We start from the raw sequence: 21951 nt of genomic DNA on the forward strand, positions 1-21951 counted from the left end.
CATTTCAGAGGCACGTTGCCATGCCAAATTCATGTCAGACACACACATTTCAGGGGTTTTTTCGCCGGTACAGATAATGAATTTACACAGTGTGCTTATAATGGAGACTGAGCATTTTATTTTTTGAATGCCGCCCCAAGGTGTTCTATTATTGGAGACGTGCTATTATTGGAGACTGTGCTTATATTAGAGATAATACGGTAGATAGATAGAGAGAGAGCCGTTGTGGACATGGAAATCCAGTTGATTGACCGGGGCCGGCGCCCTAAGCGCGTACAGAGCATGCAGTGCTTGATCCCATGCGACCATGTAGATCTACCACAAGGTGTGTACTGCTTACCCACGGCTACATGGCCAGCGCCATGGGGCCGCTAGACGTGCGACCAGATTTCCATGCCCACGACAGTACGTTTGGCTGAACTGACCAGGGCCTGCACACGCTGCTAACACACACACACAACTGAAGCCATAGTGTAACGGAATAAGAAACACCAAAACAGCGATTCTTGTTCCGGTTTCAAAAATCGTCAAACTCTTTCTGCCAAAGTGGCACTAGAAGCAAGAGTACCCCTGCTAGAAGTTAGTCTAAAACAGACACAAAATGAACTAAAGCGTGATATGTGAAAACCTAAACAGTAAAATATTGAAGAAATTCGTCTCGACATTGAGCAGCTTTCAAAAACAGAACAAATGAAAAGACGGCGATAGAAGTTTAAAATTGAATGATGCGTGTTTGGAGAGAGAGAGAGAGAGAGAGAGAGAGAGAGAGAGAGAGAGAGAGAGAGAGAGCAGTGTGACAGTGACAAAGTGAGGGCGCAGCAGACACAGCATGATCAACGCGGCTGTGACCGTGCCAGCAGGACCACATCCGCGTATCTTCGGTTCACCATACTCGTGTACAAGCTGGATGCGCCAGTAAAACAAAGGTCCCAGAGGAAGGTAGACAGTGAGTGACGTTACGAGACTATCAGAAGCAGGTCAGATGGCACATTGGTTGGTGTGGTTTTACCAGCCGTCGAATCCGGGCATGGGGAATTTGGTGCTGAACGTGCGCACCTCCTTCTTCAGGGCTTCGACCTTCTGGGCAAACTCAGGGCGTTGGACGACTTCATTGAATGCGCTCAGCTGTGTGGATCCTGGATGAACAAAGAGATCAGAGTTCCGACAAGGCATGCATGAACGAAACGGACAAGCCCAATCAGGTATTCCACAAGGGAGGTTAACAGCATTCACCTACAAACAACCATTGTGGGTATAATGAGAGTGACTAGCTAAGTGGCACAACCACCCTTAGTCACTGTAGACCTTTTTTTTTTTTAAACTTCTGCAGAATCGTCCAATAAAATGTCCTTGGGCCAGTAGTCCCCCTGATCTCTGCTGATGGGACCTAACAAGGTTGAAATCGCCAGCTTTCCAGAGATTGGACTCAGATGGAGAGCCAAGGATAAATTTATAGAAAAGAAAAAAAACCAAGGAACTATCGCATGAGCTGATTGTTTAGTAACTGGTGGTGTTAGTGGACAATATAGCATAACGCGTAGTTCCTTGGTCCTTTTCTTTTCTATAAATTTCCAGAGATCGAGCAATATTCTTGTATGTTGTATAGCCGGTAGTAGCGTGGACGTGTAAACTTTATTTACACCCAAGATGGCAGGCATTTTATGTTCATACATGGATGGTAGTCAGGACATGGGAACACATACGGATCATCACTGTAACGGATGTATATCAAAGCGTAGCACAGCTTGATCAAACTGGCGTGAAAGATGCGGTTAATACTGACCAGCTTGGGCAATGACGTCCCGACCAATGCAGATACCACGGTCAACCAAGTTCATGGTCTCCACAAAGTCAGACTCCTTGAAGCCACGTGATGTCAGCGCAGGTGCACCTGTCGAGGAGAGAGATAGAGAGATAGAGGAGAGAGAGAAGAGGGAGAGAGTGAGATTAGCTCACTGCAAGACACAGATTATGCTTGCACAGCACGTGCATTAATGCTGTGTACTGGTATCAGGCGAAACACAACTACAAATGGAACACATACAATTTACCTAGAAGCTGCAAACTGGAACCACTACAGAATTTCGCAAAATGGCCACATCCTCACTTTAACGAAACAGCAGCAGGGATGATGCGTGTAGATGAGCGATGACATTTGCCACAACCATTGCAAACCAATGATCCACTACACGTCACCACACAGTCCAGGGTGACAGGTAATACACAAGCGGAGCAAAGTTCTCAAAGGCTGTCAATACAGCACGGGGTACATACCGAGACGAAGACCGCCGGGGGTCAGGGCACTCTTGTCACCTGGGCATGTGTTCTTGTTGACGGTAATCTCGACCAGCTCCAGGAGACGCTCAGCACAAGCACCATCGATATCCTGTATACAACACATCGATGCACATGGCATATGTGAACAAGAGAAACGTTTACTTGAGCTATTCCAGAAAGATAGCAAGGACGAAAGCGTAGCAAGAAAGGCACATGCATACAAAAGGTAGATAGTTAGATAGCAGGAATATGGAAAAAGCAGAGTCGATGGCAGATCCACGCACACAAGTCCACGCACACAAGTACACACAAGTCCACGCACACAAGTCCACGCACACAAGTCCACGCACACACACGCGCACACACACACACACACACACACACACACACACACACACACACACACACACACACACACACACACACACACACAAGTACACACACACAAGTACACCCGCATACCTTGGGACGCAGGTCGACGAGGATCAAGTGATTGTCAGTACCGCCGGACAGGACACGGTAGCCAAGCTCACCGAGGGTGGCTGCCATCTGCTTGCTGTTTGCAACGGTCTGCAGCTGATAGTCGCGGAACTCACCGGTCTGAGCCTAAGCCAGCAAGGAATGACACACAATCCCACAGTCTTAATACTTGGTCCGGCTCATCGCAATTGTCGCTTATTTTTCGCCACTAAGAACAGGAGTTTTTTTACCGCTCTGTGAAATGTCAAATGGACATAGTGAGGAAGCATGATACATGAATACTCTCCGCCACAAGAAAAAATTTCAGCAATGGAATCAGGTGAAGCGAGTCGAAGACAGGAAGCAAGGTAAGCGAAATGCACGAAATAAATCAGCGAAGGAGCGCGTTCTTGCACTCACACTAGTAATACAGGTCCAAAGTTCACTCAACTCTGCACATCTCTCTCTCGAGCCGCGTCGTTACATGAGCTGACATTTGCTGGTGTCTAGCTGCTGGCGTAGACTGGTAGAGTATCTTTTGCGTTCTCAGTCTGTCGTATGGCAGCAATGGGAAAGGAACAGTTGTGGCTGTCACTTCGGTGCTTGAAGGAACCTTGGGCAATGTGACCTGTGTGTCACCACAGTGTGTTTCAACAAAGCCTTCAAATGAGGCATACAGGCCTCTCCAGACAGGTGTCATACGCTCCCTGGATAGGCTGGCCACGACTCTTGTAATGCGGCTGCTAGGTCCACCAAGAGAAGGAACAACCAACAGGTCGGCCGGGCACATCGCATCAAAAACACCTTTCTTCTTCAGCATGATGCTCATACTCTTCTGCCGTGCACTCGTGCCTGTCACGCTCTCCAGGCCAGGATGTCAGTTGCACCTGCTACAGTTCCGATCTCCAGGTCGCTGCGCTTGGCTTTTGGCAACACAGACAGTGAATGGCCAGATTCCCACTTCCCAAAAAAGTCGAATACATCGCGATTCAAAGCGCTAGTCGCGATCATTTTTTCTTTGGTGCCTACTTTGACCTTGCCATCACGACCTCCCAAGCAAAAGTAAGTTAGATATCGTGATTGGACTGGGTTTTACCTGTCAAAAAGTGCGTTGGGGATAAGCGACAATTGCGATGAGCCGGACCAAGTACACGGAATGATAAGGATGCAGGGACGTTTTACAAACACATGCCATTACAAGAACAGTTTTAAGAAATGGAAGCGGGACAAGGAGTCGTCTCTCACCTGCTTCAGTGCAACAGCAATGCCGGCAATGGCGTTCATGTGGGGACCACCCTGGAGGCCGGGGAAGACGGCAAAGTTGATCTTCTGCTCGTAGTCATACATGAGGGGCTTTCCGGTCTTCTTGCTAACTCCACGTTGTCCACGGCGGTAGAAGATAACACCGGAGCGAGGGCCGCGCAGTGTCTTGTGTGTTGTGGTCGTCACAACATCCGCATACTCGAATGGACCAGGGACGATCTGAAGTAGGAGTTCCGAAAGTCACACACGCGACACAATTCAGGATAAGATCATTTAAACATGTGTGACCTCACCGCTGGTGAGGGCACAACATGAAAAAGGAACACTGAGGGCAAGAAAGCAAGTCGGCAGTGCAATACAGCTGCTCACAGGAACACGCAGTCTTGATAAACAAGAGCACAGGCCTGACATGTTCGTAAACATTCAATTCAAATTTAACATACACAAAGAGAGGCCAAAAAGCCGATGCTAATACAGTGACTGGTGTGCAGGGAATAAAGACTGCCACGAGTTAGGTTCGGTTCCTGCGTCGCACATTTCCCTTTACGCTGAACGCCATTACATTATACCCCCAGTCCCAGCGTTCCATTCCCCTCTTGTACGCACTGTTCCAGCACCAGTGTTGGATTCCAGGGGGTGGTCTCAGCAAGAGGCCTCGACGCCTCCTGTTGTCCATCTTCTAGCAGGGTATGCCTACAGGATAGTGATGGTAGAAGACTCAGTACTTCCAATGAACTTGCCTGGACCATTTTCACTGAAATCAAGTAGCTCCGGTCTTTCATTACCGGCTGACTGAAATAAGCGCCACATCGTTTCAGGGCTTTTGTGTAGATTTTTTCAAATTGGGTAAAATTTTAGGGCTTGCAAGCTACCAAGCGCCTCGGCCAGTATTACCGAAGTACAGTAAATACACCGACAGGGTAAACACAGAAGAACAGCAGAGCAAGAGAATGAAGCTGGACTTACATCTGCAGCCACCAAGCCACTGATATGTGCCATATCGGCCATCAAATATGCTCCAACCTTGTCACAGATCTGAAATGGAAAAGATAGATAGACAGAGATAAAGAGAGAGAGAGGCACACACACACACACACAGAATATTAGCCTGAGCACTTCACCAATTTATTTCAGGGACTGATTTACTGTAAAAGCAGACATTTTCGGTGGTGTTTTATTTTCGGTAACTTCGGCGCCGACAATTTTTACCGAAAAATAAAACGCACCGAAAATGTCGGTACTACCGGTACTGTATACATTTAGTACTAGAACACTTACCTGAATAATGGATTTTACCGAAAATTTCCCTCCACCGAACCGCCAATTTTGGAGAATACCGAATATATTACACCACCGAAAATTACTGCTTTTACAGTACTTCAAAAAAATTGCGTAGCAATAATTGCTACACACCCCGACGTTTGCATAGCATTTTTTTTCAAACCACGAAGCGAGGACGCCTTCTCCCTGCACATCTTGCAACATATCTTGGTCATAGCTCCACCACTCGACTCTGCGCGAATCCATTCTTTTTTGGGATCAAATTCAGCAATCCACTTGTCCACAGTACCTTGCTTCACAGACATGTCGGCAGTGAAGAGGCTTCATCGATAAGGCAAGCAGAGTTTTACAAAGATAAGTCCTGAACGGTCGAGGCGCCTACTGCTAGTGAAGGAATGCGGTCTAAATCTCAAAAGCAGGTGAAGTATTTGTCGACACTCGCCTCGTGCTTCCTGGGCTGCACTTCAAGTAAGTAATAGTTAGTTAGTTTCCAAGTGCACGTACTGCAGTGCGCGCGCGGAGAAAGTGCGACATATGGACATAGTCCCGTGGCCCGCGCGTGCGTATCCTGCAGTGCAGGCTTGACAACCACACACACACAGTCTAATCTAGTCACAGTGCATGCCACGCCGCCTCGTGGCGCCTAACCGGCCACACACACTGTAAAGCTACACACGTGCGTGCGCTATGCGTGCACCACAAGTCTATGTCCAGGGCCATACTAACATGTATGTTGTGTCGCAGTTTATCGCGACTCACTACGAATCGCAGACACTGTGTTTTGCGTCGCAAACTGCGATGCGATACGGGTTAAATTAGTCCCTGTATTTCAACCGCACCTGTTATCAGCCCTATTCATGAACTCTGCTTACAACAGGGAGCCAAAAAGCTACCGGTAGGCAGTGAATCCTATCTGCAACCAAACACAGGTCCATAGCAAATGGTACAAGGCAACACTACTCACTTGACGGAAACGGCTGTAGTCGATGTTACGCGAGTACGCACTGGTACCGGCAATGATGATCTTCGGCTTGAAGCGAGAAGCAAGCTCCTCGAGATGGTCGTAGTCAATGATGCCAGTATCCGGCTGCACAAAACAAACCAGGCCAAGATAGGAGAGGTGATAAGCACCAAGTCGCCCAAGCTCACACACGATTCTCAGAGCTCATCACAGTGTGCATCGCGGTCTCATGAAATTGAGAAAACGAATAAGGTTCTTTTCTGACTTGAACTCAACACAGAAGGAAAGCATCAATGCCAGATCTTCTATTCATCTTCTACCCGTTTCTCTCTCTCTCTCTCTCTCTCTTTCTCTCCACAAACACACACAAATACGTGCTGTTAGAAACTATAAAATACTGTCCGTCACCTTACATTGATTCTGTAAGGCATGGACTCAAAGTACACAGAAGAGGCGGAGATGCGCTTCTTGTCAGTCATAAAGCCGTGAGTCAAACTGTGCAAGTGAGGAATAGCAAAAAAAGCACAAAAACAATGTTGTCACAGTGCTCTATCCACAGCAACATTCAAACTGCGTATCAAAGTTCAAACCCAAACAGGTCATGCCACCCCACCCACACCTACTTAGTAGCTGGCTACACTACGGTACTTCTGCAACTGCAGTGGGGCTCAATGAAATCCGATCGCCTGAGTCAAGGTTGCGCCGTCCGGCAGTGCGTGGGCCAGTGTTCACAGGTCTGGGGCTGCACCGCGCCCCGCGTGGCATGGACTCGCTTGATCGGATTTCATTGAGCAGAACTGAACTACGTAGTGGCTGTCCAACGCAGCCACTGCACTCTCAGAAGCAGATGATGAGAGAAAGGAAGAGAAAGTTTTAAAACAACACTTGACAAGGACAAGGACACGCACACATCATTTGACGCCCATCGCCGGAGGCGATGATAGCGATGCTACAGCAGAAGCCATAGCAACGTGTGCTGGGATTGCACCATTCAACAGCTTGCAAGGCTAAAAAATTGACCGCCACTATTCAGCCTGGTCTACATCACACAGCTATGAAGTGCACACACACACACACACACACACACACACACACACACACACACACACACACACACGGTACTTACTGTCCACCGTCGGGCAAGTCCAGACCCATGATGCGGTCATGTGGCTGCATGAGACCGGTGTATACGGCGAAATTGGCCGGCGAGCCTACAAAAGAAGAAAAAAGAAGCCCGAGCATGGTCATTACTTGTATCATACCGGGCAAGACTAAACCCAACTGTCATTGCAAGCTGCGCAATACGATATTCATGCCAATCGCACATGCGTAGCCTATCCTTTAGGCGGGCTGTGTGTGTGTGTGTGTGTGTGTGTGTGTGTGTGTGTGTGTGTGTGTGTGTGTGTGTGTGTGTGTGTGTGTGTGTGTGACATTATACACGCATGTCCCAGTTACTCTACTATCTGGTCTGCTCCACGGACATACCAGAGTAGGGCTGAACGTTGACTCCCCACTGTTCAGGTGAAATGCGATACGCTTCCAGAGCACGTTGCTGGCATAGCGTTTCAACAGCATCGGTGTACTCCTGGCCGCCATAGTACCTGCACACACACACACACACACACACACACACACACACACACACACACACACACACACACACACACACACACACCCAACACGAAGCACAGCAATGAGCCCAGTACACCAGTAGCGGTCTACCTTCTCCACTCTGCTGGTCGGAGAAGGACGTAGTACTTCGGCAGAACTGAGCACAAATCGTATACAAACCCATCGCAAAACCAATCACGTGTTTGTTGGTGGTTGAAGGAAGTGCAGACCGTAGCTCAAGATTTTCAACTGCACGCATTCATCCTCCCTTACCGCTTTCCTGGATAGCCCTCGCAGTATTTGTTGGTGAGGCTTGAACCCAGGCACTCTAGAACAGCACGGCTGGTGAAGTTCTGTGAAAAAAACACAGATTGGAACACCAGAGCAGGGTTGGTTTATGAGCACATGCCTAAAAAGCATAATTATACTGTATATACAGTTGACAAACTCCTAGTCCCGGGCCCAAACGCAAGCATACCGTACTTTCGCGCACAAAAGCCCATGTGCTTAAGTTTGAATATAATGGCCTCTGCACCCATAAAGAGTCCTATGCATCTTACGGTCCAGCGTACGTCCATACTATCAAGAGTACATAACCCCCAAGAGTGTGCAACTGCTTGCACAACCTCTATGCTGTGCTGCGACGGCAGAACTTCACATCACGTGACATGGTTCAAAAGGTTACGCCGGCAAACAGTGCAAAGTGACCACAAGAGAGTTGAGCCCAAAGCTGGGTTGCGTACAACCAAGAGTACATAACCCCCCCAGAGTGTGCAACACCTGATCCAGCTCTGCATAGGGTCTTGGTCGAGCGCAATCGGATCTTTGTGTCATAATACCGTACACATCTGAGGGGAACCTGGCCGGGGAGTTGCGGGTTTTAGGATCAAAAACAACGGTACCCTGCCTTGATCGGGCTTCCGCTGGTGTGGAGTGTACGCATGGCATGAGAAGATCCGATTACGCTCGACCAAGACCCTAGGCAGAGCTGGATCAGGCGTTGCACACTCTGGGGGGTTATGTACTCTTGGTACAACCCTGTATCTATCATGCACATAGTGCAAAAAATGTGTACGGGTTCAGCACGTGATGTGAAGTTCTGTAGCTGGAGTTGCACACTCTGGGGGGTTATGTACTCTTGATACTATGCGCACAAGCAAAATGACCTCACAATTCTTCATATAAGCATTATGTTTCGTGCAGGTAAATATGGTAGTAACTAGTTGCGCTTGGTGAACGGATGTGGCATTCTCGGTATGGGGGTACGTGCCGCCACATACGGTGACACGATCCTGAGGATGCCGCCAGGTGCAATCGACGCATAGCACCCAGAAAGGATGCATTGTTTTTCGTTTTGTTTTTGTAATTGTACAGCAACGTATTTTACTTGTAAAAAATGGCGGAGCAAGCTGACAATCGTCCTCCGTTTGTCAGTTCACTCCAGTTGGGTGGGGGTGCTTTCTGGTTCTCGGTGTTGGCTCTGCGTCGGTTCTCTGTTCTTTCTATTTTTCCTCTTCTTCTCTTTGTCTGGAACGACAGCCTTTTGACATTTCCTCTGGTAACTAGCCTTCTTGGCATTGGTCAGCATGTCAACTTGCAAGATCCCTCTCCCCACACACATTTTCTGCAGATAACGAATTTTAGCAAAATATTTTATTTCAAATTCAATTTTCAGCATCCAGTAGTACCTGGCCATTCTCCATGTGCATTCAATACTAGGATTATTTGTTCAAAACAAAAGTCCTGAACCCACCCACCTCCCAAACGAAAACTTTTCGTTGAAAACCCCCAACCCATTTGGTAGCCTTTTTCCAATAATTATTTGTAAGGGGTCGCCCACAAATATCGATGTTTTTTTAGAGAAGATATTCGTTTGGGGGGGGGGGGGGGGGGGTGGGCCCTGTTCGTCTCGTCTTTGAGAAAAAATATCGAACTCTATCTATGGACGGGCACTGTTCGAACATGTAGTTTATGACCTACACAAAGTGAAAGTCAACCTCGTGAGCATAACCATGGCAAGGTTGTGCGACCGTGGCAACATAAACCTACAATGTGTACTGTAGGTGTATGGTGAAATTAGAGTTGCAGCTGGTCACGTTTCATGAGGAAATTGAACTTCATTAAAAAATATCGATCCCTTGCATAAACATGTGTATGTTCGTTTTGAGGGGGGGGGGGGGGGGAGGGAGGGGGTCTGGGGAGAAATGAACAAATATCGTCTTGAAAAAATATCGATATTTACGGACGGCCCCTAATGAATATAATGGGTGTGGCGGAATGGGCACAATATCACCCACAGAGATCCAGCATCACCAGCCTCAACTACATTTTCCTGCCATGTGATCATAGAGCCATATCTACCACAATCAGAGTACTAGTACGTGATTGTCTGTGCGTATGTAGCAGTGGACCCAGCCTGCATGGTCTGCAGGGGTTTTCAAGTGGTGCACTCAAAAGTCGTCAAGGTCACAGTACAAAAGGTTGATGACTTGATCAACTACCAATACAGAATCATTTGATTTATGTTCACATGGTCATGCAGGGGATGTGCATCTCTGAAAGGCCACGTGCTGGCATTTTACTGGTAGAAATTTTCTAGACCATTACGCCTGGCGCAATGCAGCTGTCGAACCCGCAAGTTTTGTGATGGAGTTAGTCAAGTGAAGTAGAACTGAATCTCGCCCAGATACACACATGATAATTATCCATACCACATAATCATGCTGGGGGGGGGGGGGGGGGGGTGTAACTGATCAACTCTGACTGAAAACATTCCCCTGAATAATATTCAATAACTCCAAACGCGCTCACTGAGTACTGAGTGGGCGAACACTATAAATTAAAGAGGCATTGCACATAAATTCTGTTCCAATTTGCTGCTGTAAAGAAGGTAGCAGCTGTTACACTATTACTGTATGCAAAAGCCTCATGTGAGTTGCCCTTCAACAATTATTCCAGCAAGAAGAAAAGAACGTCGTTGCAGCACTTGCCTCAGAAGCAACGAGCTCCAGTCCTTGCACCTGCCGTTGCTTTTCGCCCTTGATTAGAGTGTGAACTTCAGGGTCAGCCTGTTCCAACGGCTCAGTACCAGTCCAGACAGACCGGGGCCGTTGAGTTATCTACGGACAAGGATGTCATCCAAAAAAAAAACACAAGGCATGTTAGAAGACGAGAGTATGAACCACTCACGTGCAGAAGAGCGTTCGGGTATGGTGGGATTCTTACTTGAAGGACTGGGCGGACAGCTCTCCTCAACATCTTGCTCGAGTAAACCAACAAACGTCTTTGTATGAAGGAAAGAAATGACACAAGGACCTTCCACTCCTTGTTACATGTAGTTGGAAAACAGGAGGAAATATTTGCAGAGAAACCTCTCCCTGTGCACTGGCACTGCTAGCATGCTGAGCATGAGTGCTGTACTGTCTGTATCATCAGCTGGTCGATCTTCCAAAAAAATTTCAGTGTAGATCTTACAAGTACAACTACAACAAGTACAACCCGTACCGTATCCGCGCGTACACTGGGATGCTCCGATCCGAATGCACAAACCGTGAAGACCGGCGTGGTCTCGTGAGCTAGCTGTTCAGATGCGCGGAGCACGGCTGTTTTTTTTCGCGAAATTGCGACATTTAACAAGATGGCAGCCAAAAGTCTCGATTGGGCGGGATCGGCAAGGAAATTTGAATTTTCAAATTCTCAGCAGCCGATTTCGCTGTGGTTTTCGCTGGATTTAGAAAGCTACCAGGCCAGGTTTACCCGGAAAACAGGTATTCCGTGTTCCTCTTGAAACTAGCTTTCCGCTGGTACCTCACATGGCCAACTTCGTCTCAGGAACAGTTTGTTCCGCGTTGCACAAGTCAAGCCTTCTTTCTCGCTCGTTCCTTGATTCATCGTTGACATGCCTGCGTCAAGAAGCCCTTTCAGGAATTTTCCCAGTCTAGCTTTCAGTTTTCCCAGGTAGAGGACTATATTCTGGCTATCTTCACCAAGTTTTATCACGGGCCGTGCACAAACTTCAGGTCCCGTGCGTTCGATGCTGAGCTACCTTTTCATGCGATTTAGGGGACAGATGGCATGGCGCTGGAGTCGCTGTTGAGTCCAAGAGGCCGAGGCCTGGTGGAAACTGCCCAGTAGACATGTGGGGTATTGCTGAAAAAGGCAGCAAGCACACAGATAGCCCCGAAATTGTGATGGAGATCCAATTGTGCGTTTGTTCGAGTGCATATCGGCAAATTTGAAAGTTGCACCCGTGATGCCGGCGAGGAGAAGCTGAAAATCAGTGCGTGCGTCAATATCCAGACTACCAGGGACAGCTTGGAGAGGTTCGAAAAGGTCAGGATGCTGGTTGACCACGGCAGGAGTTCCTTTTACCTTCCTTCTCTCTCAAATTGTCTGGATATTGAGTATCTCGCTCGAGCGCTTTCAAATATTAAATCCTGGTTTGACTTGCGAAATCGTGGAACCACACGGAGAGTGACATGGGTTTCATCCCAAAACGCAAACTCCCATCGTATTCATGAGGTTTGTACCGCGTTACGTAAATCGCACCGAACGACTCCATATTGTTAGATGTCCGTGCGCGAACAGCCGTGGGAGAGGTCAAGCCACGCCGAATCGCTTGCATCGATGCTCCAAACGTGCATAGATCACGTGAACCGTCCGTGCCACCACGGCACCACGTAGATCTCTACCAGGCCTCAGGCGCTATAGCGCTAGCTAGGCGCCCATCGCTCGGGTGCCATGGCCCATGTACACTACACTAGTATAGTCACTAGCCACCACCAGTCCCACCGGCATCTCTACAATACAGCCTACATTTTATTTAGAGGCAAGTCACTACTGAGTACTGCCAGAACTGGTGCTAAAGCCCGGGAGGATTAGTATGTGTCAAGCTCCTTTTAAAAGTCTTTCAAAGGGACCACACTCCACAGTGCAGTCTACGCTTCTTCTTACGCCAGTACAGTGTCAATAGTAGTGTAGATCCACGAGTCGTACAGTCAAGTACTGTTCCGAGTCAAGGGCTCATCAGCTTCTTTGTCTAGATCACTCCACAACCCTTTTCTACCAACACTACAGCAGGCAACACAGTCGTCATCATGCTCATTACATATCATGTACACGAGCGGAGTCAGACTAGACTCAGAGTACATAACCAGTCCTGATTACCCCTGGGGCTATGCGGGGAGACGCTCTAGACGTCGCGTGGGCCATGGGCTCACAAAATAATTATCTACAGATCTGTAGGGTCAACGACCACCTATTGCTAACATCTCTGATCTTGGTATAAACATCAAGACAAGACGGTAGGATCGGGAGCTGACGGCATTGCGTATTCTTGCAATGCAATCTTGGTATTTTTAGCAGGGAGTACAGAAAAGAGCTCAAATAATTGAAAAGACGCAATCGCAATCCACACGTCACTACATCAGTGTAGTCTTGAAGAACCACAGAATCGAACGCAAGTAACAGTTAGTTGCTTCGTTCCATTCTTTTCAGAGGTTGATTCTAACCCGTTACCTACATGATTGTACACCAGTAGAGTACAGTACGAGTAGTGTGGCTGTCGACATGTCAGGCTGTCACAGTATGCATGGTATGTGCAAGACCAAGAGGACACTGCACGCCAGTTGGCAAAACTATTACCAAGAGTCCATAAAAGGGGGTTATGGACTCTTGCTATTACCTGATTACTTTGTTCTGAACATTACTTCAGTTCTGCTACTGTGCAGCACAGGGCCAGGGAGTCCCAATCCCTCCCGCTACGCTGGCTCTGTCCCTGGCTGTGTGGTTCTTCAAGATGGTGAGTGGTACTAGCAAGAGTTCATATTCTGGGGGTTATGAACTCTTGGTGGTAGACTACAGCTACACAGTACAGTACAGTCTATATGCAACATCGTCTGGTCTACATGGTCTACAGTGCATTTCAAAACTATAGGCGCGTAGGGTTTTTGAAATATTTCAAATTTGGCTGGACCTTTTTGAGAATAGTTTTCGGAATATTGCTCAGGATCGCTCTCCACTCTCATACGCCCAATTATTTGGAAAAATTTATGCACAAAGACAGTGATCACAGATTTTATGTGGTATAGATGCTGGCATAACGGTTTTTGCCTAGGTACGCGACTGAGTATAGTTTTGAAATGGACTGTAGAGTCACTACAACAGTCTGTGGCAGGGAGTCGTAAAATACTGGTATTTTACGACTCCCTGGTCTGTGGAACAGGTTGCGCGCCAAGTCATGAGCTGAGGTATATTATGGCACCGCAGGCCGCGCACCTGAGGGCCTTTCTGGAAGCCTTACTCGATCGGATAGAGCGAAACTGAGCACACTGGGATGCGAGCAGTTTTTAGTACTCCCGGGTCCGAAATCTCACCACCAGGCCGGGCTGATCAAAACGTCTGCCGGGTCTGCAGCCTTGTACAAACGTGGATCTGCCGACACTGTGCTGTCGACGACATGTCCGGCAAGGCACCTTGCGTGAAAGCAAGGAACGCTTTTAGAAAGGAAGCTTCTTCTCCAAAATTTTAAAAAAATTGAAAATTATTCCTTCTGAAAATATCATCGCGCTCTTGACCTCGAAGCTGACTGCTGAATGCGATTAAGAAAGAAGATTCCTGAAGATGCACCAGACTGATTCTGGCAAGCCGTCTGTCGTCTGGATATGCACTGTTGTTCGTCATGGTCAGCAATATTCTTCGTTCGTCCTTTCGTTTTCCTGACCACGATGACAAGCAGCTCTCATGCTCAGGTTAGTGCTACTTGTATGTCTGGGCACACAACACATCTGAGATGCACCCACTGACGTTATCGTACTGAAGAATGCAGCAAGGGTTCCTCGGATTCTCTTGATTTCGGAACAAATTTCCTTCACTTTCACCCTCTCCGTATCTTCCCCGTGCCCTCCATGCATGCACAATGGAGCTTGCATTTCAAATGTTGTTTTTATACTTTGGCAGTGCCTCTGCTACACTTTCATAGAGAGTGAGGTCCTGTAAATAGGATCCAACATTGTTGGTGGTGTGTGTGTGTGGGGGGGGGGGGGGGGGGGGGAGGGGGAGGTAGGTTTGCAGCCAGGATGTAGGAATGACACTTCTGCGCAGCAGGTGGCAATAGTCAGAACTGGTCACTCTACAAATCCCATACCTGCCAACCTTTGCAAACCTGAGATCGAATGACATACCTAGGCATGAAAATGTATACAAATGTAGCTCGCGGTGAGGCATGGAACTAATGCACTTTTGGGTGCCTATTACCGCCCGCGATGTCGGGACGATCCCGGCCAAATCGGGATGGTTGTCAGGTATGAAATCGCAACCGAGAAAACCATTAAATTAAAAGATAAACTCGGCTGGAACGCCGCTTTTCTGGGAATAGAAAATGTGTAATGCCACTTTCGGCTAGTCCTTTTGCAAAAGTGATTCAGTGCCTCCCCAATGCTGTATGAGGGCCAGGACATAGCAACTTTCTGTATGCCGGGGGGGGGGGGGGGTCATCGTCCGCAACATTGGTAGAGTTACGGTTACATTGTATATGTAGATGCATGTGCATCAGGGATTCATAGCACCTGGGGAGACGACATGAGACCAAAGTACCCAACGCGTTGTGAGTTTTGACCCCATATTGGGTAGTTCTACGTGATCTGTGTTCTGTGCAGCTCTTAATCACAGGCTTGCTCTGTTTAACCCAAACGTCTAGATCAACAATTCTATAGACCTTATTCGATAACATGATTTTTGGACTCGCCTCCAGGGATTTGTCGTAAGCTGGGGCACGCGTACGTGAAACAAGTGGCAAGAAAGGCCCAGTTCGTACAAGGGAGTAGTAATATACCGGTATTTTTCTACTCCTATGTTCCCACACCAAGTCCTCTGTGCACTGAGTGCAGGTCTCTTGCCGCTCCCTGGTTCCTGGGACCCCGGTTCACGTGATTGTGACGTTTATCGAATAAGGTCTATATGCAGACATGCATAAATAAACCCTTCCACAAGGACGGCTCAAACAGGCAGCCAAGGAGTGAAAATTTCACTCCTGTGGCTAGGGGTGAAACGAAGGCCTCAATTTGCCAAATGAACTTTCTCCATCGAAACGAACGAAGGTGTCGAATGATTCTTTTACCAGTTCACAGTTCCTGTTCACGCGCACTCCCGGAGGGGGGCTACTATGCACTTGTAGTGACACTTACCGTAAGCCAAGTTGCACCTATGGAAGCCAAGTGGAACATGACTAGTTGACTGTACAGACTACAGTACAGTATACATGCACATGTATACAGTGAAGATCAGTGCATGCATGCCTGCCGTAATCGTATGTTGACCTTCGTTCGAATTGAAAAGAGAGGGTCGTTTCGAAAAAGAAAAAAATAGCTCAATGTAAGTATGATGCTGCTGACAATTCAAGACTCACTGAAATCGCCTTTCTGGAATGAATCATGCACTCTAGGTTCATCCAATTGGATATGGACTCAAATCATTGTTACACCATTCTTGTTTGGTTAGTTATTCTTCATCCCATAGCATGTACAATCCACCTTGTGAATAATGTACCTCGGGTTTACAAAACAACTCGCAAATAACGACACAATCTTCAGATCTAGTGACCATTTGATTGCATACTTCCAACCTCACGAGTAACAACAATACACCAATAGCGGCACTTTTCTCATTCACAATCGAGGGTCAGTATTCCCCAGGTTGACTGCAATTGCCAATCAAACAGGAGGGGCGAAAGTCGACCACGGCTGAAAAGGCGTAAAGAAAATGTATGTCATGAGCTATATGGCAGAAGGAGGAAGTAGGTTTTCTGAGAAAGCAAGAAACAGAGGTGAATGAAGCACCATGTCTGTCCATGCAGTGGATAGAATTATTGTATTGAAAGACAGGCTCTTTATGTCAGCTTGCTACTATTATACCTACATTTGCTTTCTGCCTTTTTCATGCAGGATTCTGAAAGCTGGAGCAGCTCTGCTTACCTCGACCACTGAACTTACAACTAACTTCCACCCAAGTTCAAGGCAGTATTATGATGAATCAAGCACGCTTGCCATCATTTCGTCATTGCAAAGTACATCGACAATATAGATTTGGTGCTAACTATGTATGATGTAGAGTGTGCTCTATGTATCTATACTACTGATTGGCCTACATTGTACTTATGTGGGCTGAGAGTAATCGATTGTGCTGTATGGCAGTTTACTTGCATGCCATAGATGTTCACATTGCACACAGCTACTGAATTGCTTTCTGTTGCACTGGCCTACTGCGGCCCACTGCAAATAGATTGTAGTGGCATGGGCCATGCCATAATTATAGTAGTATACCGGTACTACACCAACAGTTTCACTGGTGCACTGTACTTACTGGTACGAGTAGATCTACATCATGCACAGCCGTGTCACTGCTTTTCGCTCTTTTTATTAATTTACTGTACTGTACACATTTTGGCACAGCTCTTCCACAAAGAGTTCCTAGTATTTTCTTCTGCATACCTACTGTATACAGTGACGTGACTGGTAACATCTATGGCTGTGAAATCACAAATGCCTGGGTTGACAGCCTCGAACCTATACGATTTGTTTCTAAGAACGTGCTATAAGAAGTATTCTATTAAAGTATTCTACTGTAGCTCGCAGGACATGGAGTGCAATTACGTAAAGTTTGGAACACTACTCTTCTGTGATTTGGATGTCAAATTATGAAATTCAGTGTGTGAGGTAAACCCATTCACTGCTATAGTATGACTCGGGGTAAAGTGTTCCAATGCATACTCATTATAGTGAATAAGTGTGTGTCAGTTAATCGGTGCCCAACGTTGTTGCTGCTGGATAACATATTCCGAGATAACTGAAGCTGCACAGCCATCTAATGTTCAAACATGCATCGAAGGGGCCGTAACGAGATCTGCAAGGCATGATTCTATACCTGTACTGTAAGACATGTATATATAACGAGAAAGTAAATCGAACGCTTTAAGTTAACGGATGACATTTCTTCGTTATAATAAGATCCGTTGAGGCCGTACTGCTTCATATACAGTAGAGTCGCGCGCTGAAGAACGCGGAGCCCAAGAACGTCCAGCCTGAAATTCTAAGAACACCACAGCCTAAAGCTAAGAACGGCGATGTTGGTTTTCTGGCAGCTTGTGGAATACATATGATCCAGTACGGATTGTTTCTAAGAACGTGCTATAAGAACGCAGCCAGATTGCAGAAAAAATAAGAACGTCCCAGGCTAACCCCTTGGAAACAACGTTCTTGGGCGCGCGACTCTACTGTATGTTGTGTGTGGATAGGCCGGAATACTGCAAGGTCGTTTAACATATCTTCTCGTTAACTTATGAATTTTGGACAATCGTTAAATTTGCGACTCGTTATAATAACATGTCTTACAGTATTCGATGTTCCCTAGCAGGACATTCATCTGCCTCATTTTCTCTGTGCTGCAATGATGAGCGAAACAGCATATTGTCGTCAGATTGAGTATTGTGCATGACAGACGTGTATGTAGTGGTAAAGCTCAAATACATGTGTGTACAACATAACAATCAATAACAATCCCCGTGTTTTACAACAGCACAAACCCAGCACCGCAATTCTTAATTTTGGGCTGTGGTGTTCTTAGTATTCCAGGCTGGATGTTCTAGGCTTCCACGCTCTTGGGCGCACAACTTTACTGTGCCGAAGAATATTTTCAGCCAATGAACCCAGTGCTTGGTGGCAGATGAGTGTCATGGAACAGCATTTTGCATGTGGCCTTCACTACATGCACATGTACAACGTTCAATTGATTCGGACTTTTGCAGTTATGAGCAAGGTCCCCACGAATGGTCATGTCACTTCACAGAATACATGAACTGATAGAGTAGACCTCAGTCCCCTCAGAGAACGCTTGGGGAAGTCGGTTTCAACTGAGGACATGTCCAAAACCATGCAAAGTACTTGAGCTACTCATGAACCCCACAATTATCAGGCCCGCCGGAACCAGTCTGGTTGGTCAGGTTATCACCGGACCAACTTGTTGGCCACCAACAAATGTTTCCTGCTGTGGTGGACGTGTGTACCTGCCATATCACACACAAAGTATAAAAGGCCATGAAACTACCGGACCAATCAAAAACTGCTTCCGGCGGTACTGATTATAGTACAGGTTTAAAAAGCGGCTCCATTTTTGTCATACATCAAACCAACTCTGTCATTGCTATGCTCTCAAAAAGAGTAGTGATTTTTATTCACAAATGAATCACAATGCTATAAGAGAAATTCGATATTCTCCAATTTTAGGGGCGCTGCAGTACTATGCAAAAATTAATGTTGCTTGGTCATTGTTATGAAGCAGTCACCTCAGTACAGCAATTAAACAGGCTGATTATGTGAACGAGATTCACGGCAAATCTTCTTCCATCAGTGCTGTTTAGTCTTGAGTGGTCCACTGAGGCAGGAAAACAATCTGTTCGGTTCTTCCATGCGAGAAACAGAAATTGAACATGTTCCAGGGTGGAGGTGGCGAGTATCGGCAATGTAATGCACCTTTAGGCCAACACGACCATCATTCCGACATGGATTCTCAAACACCTTCGCTCGTGAGAGTGCCTCAGAGTGGTATTCATCAACAGATGGCAATCCTGTAAAACACATGAAAAGACATAGCAGCAACACAAAGAAACCTAATGTTATAAAAACGAATTCGAAAAACAAAGTCTACTGAACCAAGGTACAACCACACTCCAGGAGGCAAGCAAAAGTGCATATAATCCGAAGGTTGCGATGCCTGTATGTATTGTATTTATGTATTAAATGGATTCTCCACAGGCCTTAGCCTAAATCGAGGGAGTCCCTGTCATGCCACACTGGATACAACACGCTACCAGAATCACTTTCCCCAGTATTGATGATCTTTTCTTAGGGTGTTATATAAAACACATCTGTAGCCACTTCATCTTGCTCACGAAATCATACACCACCACATAAACGGGCCCTTCGGCTATTTTACTTTGGGTGGTGATGTATGATAATTATTGATAATAGGGCTGAAACGATTATATCGGTTATCCGTCTAATCGATCATTACAAGGAAAAGATTTCGATTACGCTGTCTGTTTCGATTACGCGATTCTAAAAAAAAGAAAACATCTGCAAGAATCAAAAGATGTCATGTACAGCACTACTAGATACTATACTTTGTCCTTTTCCTCGTTTCTTTTTGTTGTCCATATGTTTTCCAGTAGGGCTGTGAAAAAAACTTAAAAAAACTGACTGTCTGCACCTGCACGTGATGTGCCACTGCATTGTGTAGAGTACGGGGTTTATCTGCATGTGTGTCAACACGGCATGCTTTGTGCTGGTCTGGCGCGACAATTTCTAGGACACAGTAATCGATATCATAATCGATAATCGAATCGATGCAAGGGTAGGTTAACCGATAGTTGAAAAGTGTAATCGGTTCACCCCTAATTGATACCATATCCAAGTCTGACTCGCACCGTGAGATCCTGGCAACAATATTACCTGGTACATGATATATTCAGACACTGACATAAGCATCTTTTTGGAACAACATGTGTGCCTATCTGCTAGAGTAATGTGACACACATGCAGAATCAGTCATAGCTAATTTTACCCCCTCACTGTTGTATGCGCAGACTCCACTTCGCGGTGTCAAGTACTCTTCTTTCGGTGGGCTACTCCACTCAGGCGCTTGTCTTAAAGGACTCACATTCATCCTGCAAACCTACGCGACTAGCATAGTTTTCACTGTCGGCCGAAGTGCGTGCATTGCATACATTGAGATTCACTCCCTCCGTACAGGCCAGTACAGAGCTGCCCACCAATTGAGTCTGTTTTGCGTACTCAGACTCAGTCTGATTTTCCGTATCTTGCAGTGTGTTGCGTACTGCCGTGTACATTGCATGCATACTTGCACTACAAAGGTTTTTGACACGCACATGCATGTCAGTGGCTGCATTTGGTAGTGTAAAACATGTGTGACTTGCACTCACGACATTATTTGTTGTGCTACATGTACATGTTGTCGTGGTACGGCATGCACTCGCTTTGGTACAAGACCATTCATCGCTCAGCTTACACTTGCAATGCTTCTACACAGCTGATTGATCCTCTTCGATTTTCTATACCATTTGCTCAAATTCTGTAGTGCGGACAAGGAGTGATTTTCCGTACAAATACAGAAAAATATGGAGGGCTGGTACTTGGTAGCACTGCTAGTATGGTAGTGCCAGGCTAAGCTGGCTGGAAGATCAAATACTTTTTTGGTTCTTTCAGTCATTTTCACGACTATATTTTCTTTATCATGATCCCCGGGGTGTGACGTTCTTACGAGTGCAGAAACTCAGTCTTTCTAACCGAGTCTCACGTCCACTGTGAATTTGTTCTTCTTTTATTCACACTGCCATGTATCGATTCATCGCTTCTTCCCACCCGAGATCCTGTGCAACAGCGATTTAAAGATTGGCTTTATCAAATAGTGATCAGAGAGAGAGAGAGGATCAGTTGTCGCTGCTGTGACAGCTGCATAGAGTGTAGATTGGTGCAAACATCATTGCCCAGCAGAACCGTATTCATAGGGACCTGCGTTTAGCATTTGGAAGCTATTTTTTAGAATTTGTACAGGCCCAATAAGCCTGAAGAGAAGAACACCTAACTTAGACTATCCTAACGTTATCGAACGCACTGCCAAAGTAAAAACAACATTTGAAATGCAGACTCGATCGTGCATGCATGGAGGGCATGGGGAAGAGACGGAGAGGGTGAAAGCGAAGGAAATTTGTTCCGAAATCAAGAGAATCCGAGGAACCCTTGCTGCATTCTTCAGTACGATAACGTCAGTGGGTGCATCTCAGATGTGTTGTGCGCCCAGACATACAAGTAGCACTAACCTGAGCATGAGAGCTGCTTGTCATCATCGTGGTCAGGAAAACGAAAGGACGAACGTAGAAGATTGCTGACCATGACGAACAACAGTGCATATCCAGACGACAGACGGCTTGCCAGAATCAGTCTGGTGCATCTTCAGGAATCGTCTTTCCTAATCGCATTCAGCAGTCAGCTTCGAGGTCAAGAACGCGATGATATTTTCAGAAGGAATAA

At 46.5% G+C, this 21951-nt stretch overlaps 1 protein-coding gene and 1 long non-coding RNA gene across 2 annotated transcripts; both read right to left on the bottom strand.

The window, feature by feature from the left end:
• Window positions 1-469: 469 nt before the first annotated feature.
• Window positions 470-11256, bottom strand: LOC135814843 (serine hydroxymethyltransferase, mitochondrial-like). Its single transcript, XM_065328030.1, has 13 exons — window positions 11078-11256; window positions 10843-10971; window positions 8126-8205; window positions 7727-7842; window positions 7368-7452; window positions 6655-6736; window positions 6245-6367; window positions 4966-5034; window positions 3982-4218; window positions 2740-2883; window positions 2275-2386; window positions 1784-1891; window positions 470-1136 (listed from the first exon to the last, which is right to left on the bottom strand). Exons 1-13 carry the CDS (start codon window positions 11108-11110, stop codon window positions 1006-1008), a joined length of 1449 nt encoding a protein of 482 aa, XP_065184102.1. The 5' UTR covers window positions 11111-11256; the 3' UTR covers window positions 470-1005.
• A 7690-nt stretch (window positions 11257-18946) lies between these two features.
• LOC135813651 (uncharacterized) lies at window positions 18947-21939 on the bottom strand. Its single transcript, XR_010553068.1, has 2 exons — window positions 21741-21939; window positions 18947-19469 (listed from the first exon to the last, which is right to left on the bottom strand). It is a non-coding gene; the product is annotated as an uncharacterized LOC135813651 (long non-coding RNA).
• Window positions 21940-21951: the final 12 nt, after the last annotated feature.

The sequence above is a fragment of the Sycon ciliatum genome, chromosome 4, assembly GCF_964019385.1.
Source record: "Sycon ciliatum chromosome 4, ocSycCili1.1, whole genome shotgun sequence".
Taxonomy (NCBI): Eukaryota; Metazoa; Porifera; class Calcarea; order Leucosolenida; family Sycettidae; genus Sycon; species Sycon ciliatum.